Genomic DNA, 20,374 nt, shown 5'->3' on the forward strand with positions numbered 1-20,374 from the left:
GGTGGGCAAAGTAAATCCTCCAATTAGTGGACTACAATTCCCATTAGTCTGATCTAGCATAGCCAATAATGAGGAATAATGGGAGTTGCAGTTCATTATCTAAAGACTGCAATTAGCCCTCTTCTTATTGAAGGTTCCTGCATTGCAAAAAATCTGCTGTAATTTAATAGTGAAAAGAACAAATTCTTGGACAAAAGTTTTTTGTTGCCTGTTTGCCCCTTCCTTAGTACTGATGTTTGTCTTACTTCGCCTTTCAAAATTGAATCTGCAAGTACTACACATGCTTTTTATTGAAGTCAAATTAAATTATCCTAACTTCAGAACAGAAAATATGGCTTTTTAACAAATTCAGCTCAATGTGTTTTCTGCATCGACTGACAACTGCTGTCCAAAATTCAATTATTTCCTTTTTCCTTCAAAGGGCTACTTGCAAATGCCAAAAAGAAAGCCTTGCTTCTTTGGCAGGTGTGTGTTCTGAACCTTCCATATCCTTCGATAATAGTAGCATTCCACCAAATAAAACACGCCATTACTTGACTACATATTGCACACATAAAATTGATAGCACCTAAGTAATGCCTAGCAAGAAGACAGAATTTGTTGTCAATCAAGGGTATGTTAAAGAATGCCGAAGGGTTTGAAATGTTAATTCAAGATGTTTCTATAATTGTTTTGAGTGTTGAAGCAGATGGCATAGATTTTTCATAGCTTTTTCCATTCCAGAAAAGTAATGATTTAATTTTATGCCTGTCAGGATTGTAATCTAAGGCTGGATTTACTATATAATCCAGATAATTAAAGCAGATAATTCAGATTATCTGATTTGAACTGGATTATATGAGTCTACATTGCCATATTATCCAGTTCAAAGCAGATAATCTGGATTTTATACTGCAGTGTAGTTGGAGCCTAAGTGAAAGCAAGACATAGAAATAACATCTTATTAGCTACTCTGAACTCTTACAAGAAACGACAAGGTATACATTGGAGGATGCGATAATATCTGCATTTCAACAATAAAGGAATGTCAACATTGTGTCAAGAAATAGGGTTAGGAAACAAAATGATTTTTTTCCTATTTACACAAAAAGTTTTTTTTAAAAAAATCACAATGAGAGTAACTGTGAAAAAGTTATAATTCTTGAGAAGTAATGCTCTTTATGCTATTCCAATAAACTCTGTGGATTGCCACCTTGTTGTGGTGAGGAGACTTGTATGTTCCAATGAACCTGCGGGTGCAACCGTAGGAGTCATGTACTCCCAGAAGGGGACACAGGGGAGGTTCCAGACCAAACATAATCTGAAGACCTCAGTGGCAGATCAGGCAGAAGACAACATGGAACACATTGCAATAGCTGTGAAGGCGAAAGAAGGCGACAACAGATTGAGAAGCCACCATCTTCATGTTAACCATGCCACTGGTTAGGTCCCTCGCTCTGTAAAGACTGTGTGTTGATTGGTTGTGCACCGACCTCCGCACATTAAAAATATTCACGCATAGGCATCTTCCAAGAAAAATAAAACCCTTGGAAAGCCATCCTACTCAGTCAACAAGGGATCACCTAAGTAAGTAAGTAAGAAACTATACAAACAAAACATGCATTCAATAAAGAAGTTTAATTTGTAGCACACTGAAGCATATTTTAGAGATTCCTTACAAGAGGTTCAAAGACCATTGACAGAAAAGTGGATTATTCTAAAAAGTTATTTAATTTTGATTTGATTTAGCACCTATTTCTATCTCATATAATCAGATCGTAGTATTTGTCCTTCAAACTATGAAAAAGGAAAACAATACAAAACAGAAGTTACATTAAATAATGTGAGAGAAAATAACTAAAAAGATGCAGAAGCACTGAAAACTGAAGGGTACAGAGGCATAAAAATAATATTTTAAAAAGCACAAGATTAAACAAAAATATTTTCACAAGGATATTAAACATAATAAAAGAGAAAACACTAAAAGCAGCCATTTGTTAGGTGCCAATATGTAACAGAACCCATAAGAGAAACAGAAAAATGCCATAGTTAAGGAGAAAAGGGTCTGGATTTTTTAAGGGAACAGCATCCTGACAGACACTACAGGAAAGCTTTGCCCATCGGTGGCTGTGTGGTCCCTCTTCTTGTTAATAAATCAAACGTCAAAAGTTGATCCTCAATTAATAAGAAGCCTAAGCTTTTTCCAAGGATTTGTAGTACTCTGTCAGCACAGTCCATGCCTTAGGAGCCATGAAACCCTCAGGAGGATTTTGCCCATCTCGGGCCAGTTTGCGCATGCGAGTTCCTGAAATGAATTCAAAATCTTCGTGGCTGAAATAAAACACAAAATGACAATCATTTCAGGATAACAGTTCAACTGCTATAATGACATTTTCATTTGAATTTTAAAATACAACAATCTGGATCCCAAGGGTTTCAGTAAAAGATTATTGACTCTGAAATGTCTCCACGCAGCACGTTCACACACACATAGAAATCATATGCCAGGAACTGCAATGAAATCATTTAAAGTGATATCCTTCAAAACAAAGTTCTAACCGTGCCTTTTGCTAGATAACGCTTCCTCCAGTTTTCTGTCCTGATAATTTGGATTCTGTCAACAATGAATTTGCAGAGTCCATGCTATGATTGTAATAATATGTATGTCTAAATAGCCTTTCCCCCCACTTCTCCAAATCTAGGTTCACAAAGTGAAACCTTCCCTCTCAGGTGTTGATGGTACTGTTTCGGGTATCATAAAGAGCCATACTCAGAGAACAAAATTCACTGTTAGCATGTACAGAACATAATGTTTATCCATATGTTTCTGTACACGTTCACTTCTGCAAGGAAGAAGATGCTTGAAATGACTGGTGCTTGGGATAAATACAAAGTCGACTCTGTTTGGGGAGGTTCTCAAGAAGCATTCAGCCATCCAACCAGCTGCTATGGGAAACCTGGGGTGCATCTGCATTGTAGAATTAATACAGTTTGACAACATTTTAACTGCCATGGCCCAATGCTATGGAATCATGGGAGTTGTAACCCTGGGCACACAGAAGACTGGGCAACTTGGAAGGCACTGAACAGACTGCACTCCGGCACCAAGAGATGCAGAGCCAACCTTAAGAAACGGGCCACAAAGTGGAATCCACAATATCCGAGTATGGAGAAGAGCAAACCATAGGCCACCTATTACAATGCAGCCTGAGCCTTGACACAACAGAGGACCTTTTTATAGCAACACCAGAGCCATTCCAAAAACATATTATATAATGCTAAGATTTTAAGCTTTTTTTAAAAAAATACAATACACCTGTACTATTGGTTCACTTCTGATATGATAAATAAATGGGAGCTGTAGTTTTACAAGTTCTTTAGCCTTTCCCATGAAACTACAGCTTCCAGGATTCTACAGCTCTGAGCTATGGCAGCTAAAGTGGTGTTGCATCAATTATACAATGTAGATGCACCCTTAGATCAATCTTGACATTATTCACCAAGGCAATTCTCAGTTTAAATAAACAATACATACATATATAGACTAACCTTTGGATTTGGCCATTAAAAGCTAGTCAAACAAACACATGGGACAAAATCAGAAATCCAGATGACCATGAGATAAGTACTGAATTTTATTAGATATAACAGAATTCAGAGTAGGAATGAAAACAGACAAAAACCCCTAAGTACTTTGAAGGAGTAATCAATCCAACAATAAAATGCAATGTTTCTACTTTATTTATTCAGTTTAGAGCACCTATCTCTTACTCGTTCTTTCTTAGTTTGAAACACAAGCCAAATGCTGACCTCAGTTGGCTTTAGCTCTGAGAATGTGAGAAATGGAAGCCAAAAGTATGCAGGGGAAGATTTGTTTGCCTTAATCTTTAACTACACTTAGCAAATAAATAACGTCAGTCTTCCTATGGTATACACAAGAAGTTAGCATCATAACTTTTGATTTAATTTTCCAGATATGAAGAAATGGAAATGTCCAGTGAAGTTATCTTGTATGCAGCTTTAGCCAGAGTTGTTGTAATTCTTTGATCATACAGCTGCTCCAATCAACAAAACCGAACAAAGTGTTGCCATCATCGGTGGCTAGAAATCTTAGCCTTTAGATCAGTGGTTCTCAACCTGTGGGTCCCCAGGTGTTTTGGCCTAAAACTCCCAGAAATCCCAGCCAGTTTACCAGCTGATAGTATTTCTGGGAGTTAAAGGCCAAAACACCTGGGGACCCACAGGTTGAGAACCACTGCTTTAGATGCTCCACCGATATCAGATTAGAGCTCGCATACTCGGATTTCACCTACCTAGAAACATATGGGCTACCAGTTCATTTCTGGGCAAAATTCAATGTTAGTTTTAACCTTTAAAGAGCTAAATTGATGTAACCAAAAAATAGATTGCCAGAATTCCTCAAAACTCCTCAAAATTGCTCACACTGATAGAAGTTTCAATCTTACAGTATCTGTTGGCCTACACTTCACCTACTCCTGATTTTAATAATGTAATTCAATGCACGTCTACTCATTGAATTGAACAGGGCCATAGTGTTAATGATAGCTAGACACAAACATTACACTCCTGTTAGCTATGACGAGTTCTTACAAATAAAAGCAAGGTATAAAAAAGAAAGAGTGAACATGGACGATGCTACTGGAAAAATGAGTTTAACTGGAAGACACTGTTTTTAATGGTTTTTTGTATGAATTTTTATAATGTTGTGCTATATGTTTTCAATTGTATTTTATGACTGTTGTAGCATAAAATTGCTGCCAATTTGTAAGCCGTCTTGAGTTGCCTTCGGGCTGAGAAAGGCGGGATAGATATACCGTAAATAATAAATATAAATTGCCTTTAATATGAATAGCCTTGGCACTAATAATCTTATGATGTGACCTTGCAATGAAGTCCAGCAAAACATTGCAATGATAATAATATAGTTTATTTATTACCTGCCTCTCCTCACAGCTTGTGGTGAGGCGTTGCATGGTGTTGCAAATTCTAAAATAACACTGATTTCTGATGTGCAAGGTCTTCTTTGTTACCGCTCCTCAAACTGCAATGTTGTTCATACACACATCTCGAAGCTCACATGGCTTAGTGTTCTGTTGTCTTTTCCCAAGGCAAGACAAGATCTTGTGTTTCACCACATGTTTGGCAACATTTTTTTCTGTGCTGCTTTCAATCTGTGGTTAGTTTTTAATGTGCATTCTTGGCTTTTGTTTTTGTTTGGGTTTTTTATGTACTGTGTCTTGGTGGCATTTAATGTTTCCTACGTGTTTTCAAAGTCAACACTGGAAAGTGGACTAGACACTTCTAACTAAACACTTTAAATGGATCTTCTTTCAGTCTTCCTTTCAACTTTTGAGACCATAATTCCTATCCTTTGCTGCTTTTTTCTTCATCAGATGCATTTGAACATTCCTTCTATTAAAAAGGTATCTGGCATAGTTCCTGATAAGCCTTGGAGTTTGCTTAAGGATTCAACTGTATGTACCTCAGGTGTTTCCATTACTTTTCAATTCTGATATTTCTATCAATTTCATTTGCATCTCCATGTTATGTTTTATTGGCACTGCTATCCTCTGGATTGAAGACCTTCCTTTCTGGATAAGAGCAAGCCACAGAGGCAGGAATAGAGGTGTAAAATATTGCCAAGAGACCATCCAACGTTATGCAGTGCCCAACAGGGTTGTTTTGGGCAATGAATTCTTAGAGATGGTTTTCCTAGTTCCTTCTCCTGAAATAATCTTCAGCTTTACCATAAAAGAAAAAATCAGACTGTCACAGTCTGATTGAGTCCACTGCGGTAGATAGTCACTGATATTCTGTGAGATTCACCCCAAAATGAAATTTCAAATCAGCTCTTATTTTTAGCTACATTGCAGGAGAAAGTAATCACAACTTTTAATTTTGAGTGGTAGCTGGACTATTATTTGTTTAAAGTAAAAAACTGAATGGGATGAATTTAGTTATTTGATCCTTAGGTCGTTTCAACAGTACAGACCCTTGCAGAGGCCAGTGGTATAATATGCTTGATGTACTGAGGATTAGATCACTATCCAAACTAAACCAAAATATTTGTATTTGTAAGTCAGCCCAAAATGCAGCTGGATGACAAGTTAGGTTTTTTAAATCTTGAATGTGAAAATATCTGTGGAACCCAAGATCCCAAATACTTAATAACACCAACTGGATCAATTCCTGTAGGTAATATTTTTCAGATGTGTTGCATATGCGTCCATCACTCAAGGACTTGCAACTGAATATGTGAACCTCCTTGATCAGGAAATACTATGTCATATGTTATGAAAGTTAGAACTATTCAAACAAGTTCAAATAAGCTATTGACATTTGCCATAATATTTATACTGGGTCTAATAATTATCTACCTAGCACAGGAGGCCCAGGTGGCCCAATGTGCCGGCAGGACTGCTGACCAAAAGGTTATCAATGCAAATTCGGGGAACAGGGTGAGCTCCTGTCTGCCAGTTCCAGCTTCCCTTGCGGGGACATGAGAGAAGCCTCCCACAGGATGGTAAAACATCAGGGCATCCCCTAGGCAATGTCCTTGCAGACAGCCAATTCTCCCACATTAGAAGTGACTTGCAATTTCTCAAGTCGCTCCTGACATGAAAAAATAAAATCCAGGACAGACGTGGGAAACAACTAGATTTCAAGGTGATGCTAAACGATTAATTCAACCACCCCCCCCCCCCACTATTAACCACAGAAGACTGAATTTAATGGTAGAGAGTCCAACAACAACAACAACAACAACAACAACACATGTTCCTCACCCAACCTAGCCCAATATTTATTTATTTAACTAGTATTTCTATTCTGCCCTTCTCACCCCACAGAGGACTCAGGGTGGATTACAATGTACATATACATGGCAAACATTAAATGCTATTGACACACAACATATATAGAAAGACACACAGAGGCTACTTAACATTCCAGCTTTTGATGAGGGTATTCTAGCCACCAGGGAGCTGTCGCTTCACCTTCCATTTGTGACACTGATGAAATACTTCTTCATTTTTGCATGCTTGCTGGAGATTTTTATGGTATTGTAAATTAGTTAAATTAACCTCCCTGCATACATGGTACCTAAATTTACTACTTGACAGATGCAACTGTCTTTCAGCTGCAAAGGTCGACAGCAAGCTACACAAATTGGTCGGAAGATCACTCCGACCCGAGCTAGCTTCGAACTCATGACCTTTCAGTCAGTAGTGATCTTAATGCAGCTGACTCCCAGCCAGCAGCACCACAGTTCCAATATTGTCCATTCTGACAGCCAGTGGTTCACTTCAGCTAAGCAACTGAAAAATAACATGCTGTACAGAATAAGTATTTAAAAAGCCTCAGCACAGGTTAGACCAACTATCTTATCCATCTGTCATCTACTCTAATGCATACTTATCTAGCAAGGTCTGGTGCCAAGGTACTTTTTAGAATACGAGATTTTAAATCTTCCCAACCTAACAAAAGAGTGTTCTGACAACTGCGGCCTAAAAATGAACTTTTCCAAGCCAAGATCTTTCTCATCCACTGTTAATTTTTTTTCCTTTTCCCGTTCTAAAGAACATGTGGGGCTTTTTTCTTAGGTTGTGAGATCAAGCAACAACAAGCAAACAAGTTAGCCCATTCTACTATCTATGACCAAAGCTCAGTACTCCACATGAATTCTGGGCAAAGACTGCACTTGCTTCTGCTACATAAAACCACTATGGGGTGAGGCCACTTCCTCGGATTTATTAACTCTCCCCAAAAGACTTCTTGTCATTTACAAGACACATTTCTGTTTTTAATGGCACTTGTCTTTACCAGGATCCCGTGGCTTTTACAATAGCCTTTCAGTGGGGAGCATCTCTTATTCCTCTGTATACTACCAAAAATATGGTTAACTTGCCAAGTCATTTTGTGTAGTACACACCCCACATGGTCAGAAACATGTAATTTTTTAAAAGGCCAAACAAAACAGATGGCCTTTCATCATAACCATTATGATGAATAGCCAAGCTTTCTGTGTTTTATGGCCGCTTTTCATTACAATTAATGTTTTTAATATTTCTGTAGCACTCCCACTCTACTTTTTGAAATAGTCTAGAGATTGTTTTGTCTGGAACATTTGACAAAATACCACATTTAAAAAATACTAGGAATGAGCTGGCTGATACTTTGAATAGCCCCTCAAGATTTCTTTTTAAAAATTATGCCCTGGAGTGGGGTGATTAGACATATTTTAACACTTCTATATCCCATCTTGAACTCACACAGGGCATGAAAATTGCCATGCGTAATGCACAGTTCTAAACTGCATAGTGAGTTTGCACACATATGGCCCTTTGATCTTCAATGCAGTAGGGCCAAAAGAAGAGGATGTAACAGGAGTGCATGGAAAGACAATTTGTCCCTACTGTCACCCGATACAATTCCAGCCACAAGAGTAATAAAATCGTTGGACACGGCTAATATTTCTTGTCTCTAAGATTTGTGTGTGTGTGTGTGTGTATGTGTCAGGAGCAACTTGAGAAATTGCAAGTCGCTTCTAGTGTGAGAGAATTAGCCATCTGCAAGGACGTTATTTATTTTATTTATTTCAATTTATTTATTTCAAATATTTGTACCCTGTCCTTCTCAACCCCCGAGGGGGGACTCAAGGCGACTTACAATCGGTAGCAATTTGATGTCAACACATACACCATAACAATATAACACATATTCAACACTAATTAAAACATTAAATTATAGAATAGTCATTTAAAACATTATTAATAACAATAACAATGTTTCAGTAGAGTGTGTTGAGCAAGATACAACTGGTAGTAGAAGGGGAAAGAGGGCTGCTCAGGTGCTGGATCAAGAGCAGCAAAGGAAGCGAATTAGGGAGATATTCATGACACCTACAGATTCTGAATCATTTGAAGGTTTCTCAGATTCTGAAATGGAGGAGGAGGGAGATGGGGGCAGAAGCTTGAAACGGGCTACTCGGGAGCAAGAGTCAGATAAAGAGAGAGAAAGAAAGTGTATCCGTGAAATACTCAATGCTCCAACTGAGGAGGAAGATTTCATAGGGTTCACGGGAAGTGATGGGACTGGGAGTGATGACGGGGAGGAGGATGGGTTAGATTGAACCCGTGTACAGGAGATCAGAGACATATGTACACAACCAACATCAAGTGATGAGTTTGAAGGGTTTTCTGGAGAATGGCAACCTGGTAATACATGGGGTGATCTAAGTCTTGATAGAGGCTGGAAGAGCTGGAGGGATGGGCGGTGGCGAGCAGCTGTGGAAGCAAAGGCACCTGAGAGTGATGAAGACAGGGTGGAGTCCAGCTCATCCTCTGATGAGGAGTTTTAGGATAAAAGTAAGGTATCAAACTATTGGAACTTGTCAGTAGGCAAAGTGTTGTATTGGGCTTGGGACTTTGTTGCTACCATTACTCTTGCCTTGGGTCCTGGGACTGCAGATCGCTATGTTTCCGTGCTTCTACCTTCTGGAATCCTGTAAGTGCTGACTGCTATCTTCCTGCTGACTTCGGATTGTTTTTGGGACGACGACTTCGCGCTTTGGACTGCTACAGTTTCTTCTGGACGTGCCTTGACCTTGGACTGTTTCTAGACTACGTTTTTGCTTGCTCCTACCTTGTTTATTGATGTTTATTGGACTCTGTGTTTTTGAAGCAGTTTGCTGATACTTTTTGTTATCCCAGATTATATCCCAGTATAATCTGGATTATATTCCAAGTTGTGTTTTTTGCTTGGCATTTTGCTACAGACTTTCAGTTTTGCTAGTAACACTGAGTTAAGTGTTTCTAAGCCATTTTTGTTACTTTAATAAACTTTGTTGGACCTTTACCCTTGTGTTTGGCTCTGTTAAGGCTTCTGGTTCACAACAAACAATATAACTGCATCCAAATTCAATTGAGAGGCCCAGTCCAAAACCTGTGCATTATCAATTCAAATATAACATTGCAACTGATGTTAAGCCTGTTGCCCAAATACCATGTTTTGAGCTTTTTCCTGAAGGAAAGGAGGGATGGAACTGATCTGATTTTCCTGGGGAGTGTGTTCCACAGATGGGGGGCCACCACGAAGAAGGTCCCGTCTCTCATCCCCGTCAGTCTTGTTTGCAAAGCGGGTGGGACTGAGAGCAGGGCCTCCCTGGGTGATCTTAGACTGCAAGGTGGATCATAGAGGGAGATACATTCGTACAAGCAAGCTGGCCCAGAACCGTAAAGAGGTTTATAGGCCAAGACCAGCACTTTGAATTGTGCTCGGAACTGGACTGGCAGCCAGTGGAGCTGACATAACAAGGGGTGGTATGTTCCCTATATGTTGCTCCAGTGAGTAACCTGGGGACACCCAGGGGACACCCAGGGGACGCCTGGATGTTTGATTTTTACCATCCTTGTGGGAGGCTTCTCTCATTTCCCTGTATGGGGAGCTGGAGCTGACAGAGGGAGCTCAATCCGCTCTCCCTGGATTTGAACCACTGACCTTTTGGTCAGCGGTCCTGCTGGCACAAGGGTTTAATGCACTGCGCCACTGGGGGCTCAATCTCTAAGATGTTAAAGTTGTACTACAATATTTTATTTTATATGGTTTTTAAACAGAGACGGGAGTGCTTTAATTGTGTGGCTCTTCCATGGCAGGGGGTTGGACTGGATTGCCTTTGGGGTTCTTCTAATTTCATGATTCTACTTAATGTAACCATGAATTCCTTTAGTGACAATATCAATATTTATGTAGAAAATCTGTGCATGACCTGCTATTTGGCAAGGAAGGGAGACCAATAAAAGCCTACAAGTTTGTTCTTCTCTGACGTTTCGATCAAAGAGGGGAAAATATCCTAGACCAATTAAAGTATTCCATTCCTCCCACCCCAGAGCCAAGTGGTATGTGTGAAGCCCCAGCGGCTAAAAGGCACTCTCACTGAAGGGAGATTTAAAGCACCGCTCTCAAGCTACCCTTTCCCTCCCTTTGAGAGCAATTCGCCCTACATCTGTGGTGCATGCTACAAAGACACCACACACAACTGGGAGTTCTACTTTTGCATCTTGCCAGGCATCGTCTTTCCAATCCAGCTCCAATAAACACATCTCTATAGCCTAATTAATTGAGACCCATTTGGAAGATTTTGCTCAACAATATGTTTTTCCACCACCATGCTTTGAGGATGGAAAAGTCAGGGAACATAGGGATTTATTGACTCAAGAACACACATTTTCAAGCCAACCAATCCAGCATAAATTAAGAGCGCTCTCTTTAGGCAGCAAGTGGTTATGCTAAATGTTTGGAGATTAATTTGCTGCAAAGAGAGAGATTTAATGTGAATACGGTTCTGGGGGCATGCCTAAGGACACACTTGAGCACGTTACTCATAACCCAGCTATTCAAGATACTAATTAATATGCACTACACAAAGGTAGTAAGATGAATAAGGGCAACAAAGTTACACTGTATGAAAATAGCAACAGCAGCTTCCTGATTGGTTCAATCAGAAATTGGGGTGAGTCTCCTTTCCAAATGGGACACTATGTTTATTGGCTCTGCTTTTTAATAGAAAATGTAATCCAAACTACCTCCTAGCTTAACAACTGAGAAAAAGCATATACAGTAGAGTCTCGCTTATCCAACATAAATGGGCCAGCAAACGTTAGATAAGCAAAAATGTTGGATAATAAGTCAGGACTAAGGAGAAGCCTATTAAATGTCAAATTATGTTATGATTTTACAAATTAAGCACCAAAACATCATGTTTTACAACAAATCGACAGAAAAAGCAGTGCAATACACAGTAACATTTTGTAGTAATTACTGTATTTACGAATTTAGCACCAAAACATCACAATGTATTGAATAAGCTGTGGATCCGGGTGGGAGGCAAACTGCGTTGGATAAAACAGAACATTGGATGAGTGAAGGTTGGATAAGCGAGACTCTACTGTACTATTATTTCTACTAGAAAGGATAAACAAAATAAACCAAAAAAGTCTGAACTCACAATGCACTTCTGCATTACTTACAATGTATGAACAGCTGAACACAGAAGTCATCTGTACATCATACTGAAAAATACTTCTTTAAACCCACAGCCCAATTTTTGCATCAGAAAAACACTTTAGCAATTATGCAAGTTTGCACAGTTGTTGCTTATTTGGTTTTCTCTTCATATGGAGGGAATAAGGATCTGTGAAGACAGAAACTTCAATCCTGATTGCTTCGAATCTTATTCCATCAGTTTCTTTGGCCTCTGAAATTCTACGGCCACTTTCAAACACTGTTTCTTTAACTATAAGGTTTACTAAATTAAATTTTATGTCCAATCATTAATTCTTAGTATTGTTCTCTTCTTAGATTTTCAAAAACTGTGCATCAACTGACTTTCCTAAATACAGTGTACTTATTTGGCCATTTCCTTTTGCCTCTCAGACACAAAGTAATGGTACAAAAACTTTGTTTTCTTCCTTCTAATCCTCTCAACCCCAAACTCAAAGACTGGTGTTCTTTTTCAAAATCAAATGTACCACCAGCAAGTCAGTCTGCTATTTCTAAAGCCTAAGTGTATCCAGTGGTTCTTTAATCTTCAGCCGTGGGCGTCCTTGTAAAATATGGCATGATAAAAATAAGTGATTATTCACAAACTTCCCAGAACGATCTCTGTTGATTTCACAATCTTCATATGCACTTAATTACCAACTGGGCTTCTTTAATACAAAATTCTGCCTTGCTAACCGCAAAGCCTCAATTCACTGTTCATTTTATCCTAAGCAACTATGTTCTGTTTGAGAAGCTGGACGTAAAAGGTTGTGTACAATTAAAATCAAAAGATCTGCATTTTTCTCAAGGAAGAATCATGTTTTAGTCCACACAAGGGATAGTGTGTGCTGTTCTACAACATTATTTCCAAATACATTTCTGCAATTATTTTTTCTAGGAAAATCAAGATCATGTAACCATTACACTAAAACTTAAAACAGATATTCAGACATTAAAATGGGTCTGTCATGCAATATCTAATTTCCTTCATAACAAATATTAACTAGTGGTAGTGATGAGCGACTTCTTTGAAAATATAGGAATACAAAGCTAGAAGGAAAGATACAACAATAGTATGGAAGCCCAGCTGAGGTCTTGCTCCGGTCATCTTGTGTGTTTCTACCCAGATGACATCCCACAGACTTTTCTGCTTTTACTGAAGTCCATGCTAGCTTACTGGTTGGTAACACTACTATGCTCATGAAAAAGAGGCAAAAAGAGCAGATTGCCAACGAACCATCTGAACAAACCAGATGTCAGATGCTACCTAAATCCAACAGCTAGTCCCAAAGAGAATAGATCAATTGGTAAAATGACGAATTCAGTAATCAGCACTTATATAAAATCAAATAACTCTACATGGGACTGACAACCAGATTTAGACCTTTCTATTTCCAGATCTCACTTTTCTGACTGCCTTATTTACTGTACTAATCAGGTTGTGTGTGCTTTACACACGAGTATAAACAAACTTAATATCAAGCAGTACTATGAATCCTGGGCTGAAATGCAGAATGGGTGCCAAGTGATAAAAATGTTTTTTTTCCCTCTTTCTTTTCTTTTCTTTTCTTTTGTGTTGTGTTGTGTTGTGTGTGTGTAAGGAGCGACTTGAGAAACTGCACATCACTTCAGGTGTGAGAGAATTGGTCGTCTGCAAGGATGTTGCCCAGGGGACAGCCAGATGCTTTACCATTCTGTGGGAGGCTTCCCTCATGTCCCTGCATGAGAAGCTGGAGCTGACAGACAGGAGCTTACCCCACTCTCTGGATTCGAACAGCAAAACATAGATAAATAATGTAGAATCAAAGACTGATGCTGTAGAACTTTGGATAGCTATTACAGGTGGACACATTCTTAAATTATTAAAATAAAAAGGACACTTCTAGAAATTGATCAGATTGTACAGCAGCATCAAATGTAGCTTGAAACTAAATTCCCAAATGAAGAGGTTTAAAACAAAAATTGCAACATGATCTACAGTATCACAGCAAGCACTACTTTATATTACAGATGCAGGAACACTCATTGCTTCCATTCCAGGGCCACCCAGGGTGTCAAAACAATTTCAGAGCAGTGGAGATTCAATCTCCCTTTTTTCTAAATGGCGGGCATAAGATACAAAAAACTAAAAATGATGAAATGTTGAGTCTGGGGAGATGGGTTCTCAAATCAGGAAAAAAGTAAACCGAGCCTGGGCCCAAGCAATGAGAAATTACTTGGAAGCGAAATAATACATGCTGAGATGTGCCGGCATGCAAAACCAAATACCCCAAACACCATACCCGGTTTATTACGCAGAACATTCATCAATTTTTTAAAACCAAAAAAACAACTTACTGTTCCGAATCATAGTAATCCATACACTTCTTTTTCTTGTTATAAGCCGCCACTCTGAAGGGTACAATTTCCAGTGTTATCAGGCCTGGCGCCATAGTCAGTACTTTGGCACCATGGGTTGGATCATAGAGATCTTTTCCACTCTCAGGGTGAGGCATGCCGGCAGGATCCCGGCCCACAATGTAGAAGTTCGCTCCTGCAACCATCCTTGACCTGCAATGCCACTGAACCTAGAAGGAAACATGAGAAATGGAGTCAGAAGAAGGAATGAAAGGAGATGAAGGAAGTCAAAAGCCTCTTGCTACTTAAAAAAAAGGAGAGGGGGGAATTCTCTCAGAACTACTTGTATATATTCTTGTATAAGATGACCTCTTGTATATGCAGAGAGTAAATTTTGAGGCCAAAATTGCAATTTTGATGTGATCCATAGATAAGTCGACTGTCATTCTGCAGAGAGGACAAAGCACCAATACCACAATTTTTCCCACTGAGGCATTTAAAAAGGCCACAGTAGACAAAGGAGAAGGGTCAGTGCTTCTTTTAGGTTCTCTTGAGATGAACTAAGCTCTTGCCTTTCGCCACTCTGCTCAGAAAAGAAGTTAAACGTTACAATACATGACTCAAGTTTTGAAGGTATTTTTTTACTAAAATTTCTAGATTTATACGTGAATATGTAGGATAAGCTATAGGGTCAAATATTCATTAAGAACAGAGAAAATCTTGTTTATTACTTATTTGCATGTGTTCAGTAACTATGAAAAGCATATACAGAGTTGTATAAATATGATACTGCTCAGCAACAACACAGAGCAACTCTAAAAGAGAATGGTATCAGTTCATGTTAACAACAACAACAGCAGCAGCAGCAGCTCTATTCTTGTACCCTGCCTCCATTTCCCCAAAGGGACTCAGGGTACATATGGTACAAAGTACCTAAAACAGAGTATAAAATAAACACACAGTACAATACAATAAAGTAAAACATATAGCAAATAAAACAATTTAAAAGTCAGAACAACACCCGATAGCTTATGGTGACAGCTATCGTAAGACAAGTCCAGGCTATAAACAATACAAGAGAACTGGATAGTGCAAATTGTAGCTAAGAAACAAGGGCATGGGATGAAAGTGTGGACCAGTGGGGCTAGACGTTCTCAAAGGCTTGTGTAAACATGCAAGTCTTCAGATCCCTATAGAAGGAGGACAGTGTGGGGGGCTGCCTAATCTCCCTGGCAAGGATATTCCAAAGCCGGGGGGCCATCATCAAAAAAGGCCCTCTCCCTCGTCCTCACCAACTACACTTGTGACGGTGGCAGGACCGAGAGGAGAGCCTCCCAGGCAGAACTAAACAATCACGCACATCCCATAGAGTGGGATGTCGTTACAAAGATAGGCAGGGCTCGAAACGTTTGTTGGTACTTTCTGACAGCAATCTGAACAGACCATCACTCCTAAGGGAAGACTACATTTGGGTTAATTTCCTTTCGAATAGTATTAACCCCTATAGCTACAGTTTTTACTTCTTTGCAGGTATTGTTTTCAGAGTTCTTCCAGTTTAGACTGAAACAATCAGTGTGTAGCACACTACTATTGGCCAGATGAAAACGCAACCATTCTGAAAGGGGAAAAGAGGTGGACAAAGTAGACGGGTTTAATTATGGATATTCAATAAATTGTGGAATATGCGGGCCAGGAGTAGGGGACATGTGGCCTATCAGATGCGGCTGGAAATCTCCGCAACCTCATCAACACAGCTAGTTGTTTCAGTCCCACACCTGAACGGCCACACCTTCCCATTCCCAGCATATAAGTCAGTGATCAAGACCAAAAAACATGTCTTTCCAACAAGAGTAATATGGTAGGGGCCAACTGCAAATAGAATATTTAAGTCAGGTGCTACCTAGTGACTTAACCATAGAAAGAAAATAACAACATAGAGTACTGAGTAAAAAGTCACTGTCTTTCCTAGATATTGCATAATGGCTTTTGGATTTTTCTGTGCATTGTCACTTGGAGGACAAGAGGATTGTTTTATTTTCTGGATTTTAGTAGGGCAAAAGTTTTTATAGGCATATATGCACAGGAGAGAGAGAGAGAGAGAGAGAGAGAGAGAGAGAGAGAGAGAGAGAGGATTGAGCCAGATGTGTTTCAAACCTTTTGTCAGCTTGTCATGGTTTGCTATTCTCATTGGTATGAACATCATAAAATAAAGAATTCTGGTTTAAAAACATTTTTGTAATTAGTAAAACAAATCACTATGTTGGAAAGACATGAATTTGAAATCACTTGGATAGAATGAATAAAGCAGCTTCTCTTGGACAGAAGTTCTGGAAAAAAATATAAAGATCTCAGTTTACTCTCTCTTTTTCCTCGGTGGTGGCAGAAAAGCTTTAGACACTAGGAGGAGCATGAAAGATTTTGGATATCACTCTTTTGTTTAGCTGATGTTTAAGGCTGCAAAATTTAACGAATCAGTAATCAAATACAACCTTCTTTTGCTTTACTGAAAAGGTGCTTCATCTCCCTAGTCTGCAGTTATTTTTATAGATCATATTAAACTGTAAAGGGCAATGGCATCTTGGTATTTTCCCATATCTCAGAAAAAATGACTGTCTCTTATTGAATGTGAACATGGAACTACAAGTTCCTTTCAATTGGGTGGTGGTCCATACTGGTAGTTTGGTAGAAATTTGCATTGGATAGACCACATCAGCTCTGGTTTCTTATGACCTACTCCTTAACTCCATGCCACCAATGTTTCATTTAAAGGACCATTTGATCCCCCCCCCCCCCCCCATTGAGATTACTTCTTTAACTAACCTGAATGACTGTATCCCAAATGAAAATGTAGTCAGGCAGATGTGCATGCACAAAAGGACACCCATACATGTTAAGCACTGTATCATTCTATACAACTTATCACAAAGGAAATAGGTGCTACCTGACCTGATTTAACTATTTGACAAAACAGCATTTGAACTTTTTTTTAGTAACTACAACGTGGATGGTAGATAAACCGTAAGATCTATAGAAAATGTTATCTTTACACAGTTAATAGTGGGAAAAGGAACTATGAACTCCTTTTATCCCAATAAAAATACAGCATACTGATACATGTTTCTAAGCCCTCTGAACTCTAAAGCAGTGGTTCCCAGTCTGTTGTCCGTGGATCACCAGTGGTCCACAGGAACAAAAATATGGTCCATGGCCTCACCATTGCTACACTGTTGCCTCAAAATTATGCAGCAACGAGAGCAACTGATCTTGCGAAACCCTCTTATAGTGCTGAGGCAACAGGGATGTCGGGAGGGGAAGAGGATGACTACCTATAAAAGATTACTACTACCACATCAGCTCTTGATGATTAAATATGTGGACAAGCAAATGACAACTACTGGATGGCATATGTTCTGTATCAGAAACCAGAGCTGATCTGATATATTCAATGCAATTTTCTGAATCAGCACCCCAAATAACCAAACCAAATCTAAAGTTGACCAAAAAGTGATTCATAACCCTTTTGGTACTAATGTTGGAGTGTGGTCCCTAGTCAAGTGGTCCCTGGTCAAGTGGTTTCTGGTCAAAAAAAGGTTGGGAATCATTACCTTAGAGCCACATTTTTTGTGGTTTTAATCTGAAAATAAATCATTTCAAGAAATTGCAGAAGTGTCAAGTGATACAGAAACAGTCAGCATTTGTAATGGAATTAGATCTTTACATACTAGAAAGTCCAAGTTTAGGCACATACATACATCTAGCCTGGCTGAAGTGATCTTTACTATCCCTCCTCTAGTAGAGCCTCCAGCTCAGGCATGGGAAAACATTTTTGCCTTGGGGCCACATTGTGGGCCTGGCTGGAAGGGCCGGGCTAGGAGAGAGGATGGCCAGGGACACCCTGGGCAGGGTGGGCCTGGGAGGGGAAGGGCCCAGGAGAGGGTGGGATAAGAAGGGGGCAGAGCAAGGTCCAGGTCATCCTCAGGTTGTCCTTCTGGCATAAGGATGGGGCTGCTCACCCTGTCCTTATGCCGGGAGAAAGGCGAGACATGCGGCAGCTGCCCCAATCCTCCTCCCCCAATCCCCGGACTGTCCTCTTGGCATTATGCCAGGAGGAGGGCAAGACATGTTGAAGCTGAGAGGGCTCCAGAGGGCTCTCGGCTTTTGTGTGCCTTCCTCCCCCATCTTTTTGGCATAAGGATGCAGCAGGCCGCTGTGTCCTTATGCCAAGAGGACAGGGAAAATGAGAAGAGCCCCAGGTCTTACTTTGCCCATGTCTGCTCCAGCTCCTTCAAAGCGATACACAGAGAATGAGAGAAACTACATTGAACAAATAGGGCTGTGATATCAAGGTATTGATAGGAAATCACTGAGAAATCAAAGCAGGATACTTTTCTTGAGCAAGCAGCAAATAAGCAAATCAGAAAAGAGAAAAAGAGCATATCATATGCTTGTACTGTACCATATTATGGCAGCCTTCATAACATATGCTTGTAATGTACCATATTATAAAGCATTATATGAACAGATGCTCTAGATTTCTGCTCAATTTTTAAAATACAGGCATATATAAACAATTGCACACAAAACAGTTTAAATGTCCATATGTAGCAGTCTCTCTGAATATAATGCATGAAGATTAATACCAATTTCGCATTAGATTACTTTTTAAAAAGAAGCACACCGATGACCCAAGAACTTTTAAATAGAGCAGTTGTAAAGAGCACAAAGTACTGTAAAAGAAGTTAAACGCTTCTTCTGCACAACGGCATGCAGATATTACAGCCAGGAGCTAACTGAACCATGGCCAAGGAGAACAAGTGGTAAACATTTTCACCTTGACTGCAGAGAGAAGGGACATGAACCCAAGATTAAGTTGTCAATGGAGAGAGGTGTGTTGCAAAAACATGTGGTTTTCTCCTTGTTATTCTAATCTTCTAGGAGTGTGCACTACAATGGCATAACCCTTTATGCAGGTGTCTGTCCTCGCTTATTTAGGGACCAGTCAAAAAATGAAAATAAGCGAAATGTGGAAGACAGACTGTAGGTATACAAGTACAGATGAGTAGAAGAGTGTTTTGGATTTGGGGGGGGGGGGTTGGAATACCTATATTTGCATATACATACATAATGAGATATTTTGGAGATGGGGCCAAGTCTAAATGTGAAAATCATTCTATGTTATGTACGCCTTATACACACAGCCTGAAGGAATTTTATGCAATATTTTAAAATATTAAACATTAAACAAATGTAGTGTACAGTGAATTGTCAAAAAGCAAAGGTGTCACTATCTTAGCCACTAATGTGGACAATTTCAATTTTGGGAGTATTTGCATTTTCAGAATTCTAGATGAAGGAAGCTCAGCTTATATGAATACTGCTGGTGGTGGTGGAGTATGTCTTTAAGCTGTTTCCTATATATGGCAACCCAAAGACAAACCTATCATGGGATTTTCTGAGGCCGAGTGTCTGTAACTTGCCAAAAGTAATCCAATATGTTTCTACTGCTAAGCAGAAATTCAAACTGTGGTCTAAGGGCCATAGCTTAGAATTCAATATCTGCTGTACCTTGCTCGTTCCATAGGTATTATTACAGTGTACTGTACATATGAATTGCTATGCTATATTGCAGTATAAGCACACAGCAATACCACAAACAAATTCCATACCATGCTGTACTCAGACTTACTGAAATTAGGGCACTGAATTTATTTATTAATTCATTTACTTCATTTATATACCACTTTCCTCAGCCCTTGGGCAACTCAATTCAGAGGAAAAAGCAGCACGCATGTGGTGATTAAATATAGTGCAAAGTATTATCTTTTCATTCAGTCTGTGTACTGCTATGCCCTAAGACTGACATGAATCATCTAACGAAACCAGGAGGACTGAGTCCTAGACAGTGGTTCAAGTTTGGAGTGGCTAGGAAGAGTGGAGAAAAATATAATGGAGAAGTGTAGATTGGCAAATGCAAAAAGGAACAGTGCTCCTGCATCCA

The 20,374-nt window shown here is 39.4% G+C and overlaps 1 protein-coding gene across 1 annotated transcript in view; it reads right to left on the reverse strand.

Annotated features, from left to right (window-relative positions):
- Positions 1-1,598: 1,598 nt before the first annotated feature.
- PAPSS1 (3'-phosphoadenosine 5'-phosphosulfate synthase 1) overlaps positions 1,599-20,374 on the reverse strand; it is a 66,814-nt gene continuing 48,038 nt past the window's right edge. Inside the window, exons 11-12 of the mRNA XM_060779121.2 lie at positions 14,377-14,606; positions 1,599-2,310 (exon numbers count right to left, since the gene is read on the reverse strand). Coding sequence (XP_060635104.2) covers positions 2,172-2,310; positions 14,377-14,606 — 369 coding nt within the window. The 3' untranslated portion in view covers positions 1,599-2,171. The remainder of the gene's footprint in view (positions 2,311-14,376; positions 14,607-20,374) is intronic.

The sequence above is a fragment of the Anolis sagrei genome, chromosome 5, assembly GCF_037176765.1.
Source record: "Anolis sagrei isolate rAnoSag1 chromosome 5, rAnoSag1.mat, whole genome shotgun sequence".
Classification (NCBI taxonomy): domain Eukaryota; kingdom Metazoa; phylum Chordata; class Lepidosauria; order Squamata; family Dactyloidae; genus Anolis; species Anolis sagrei.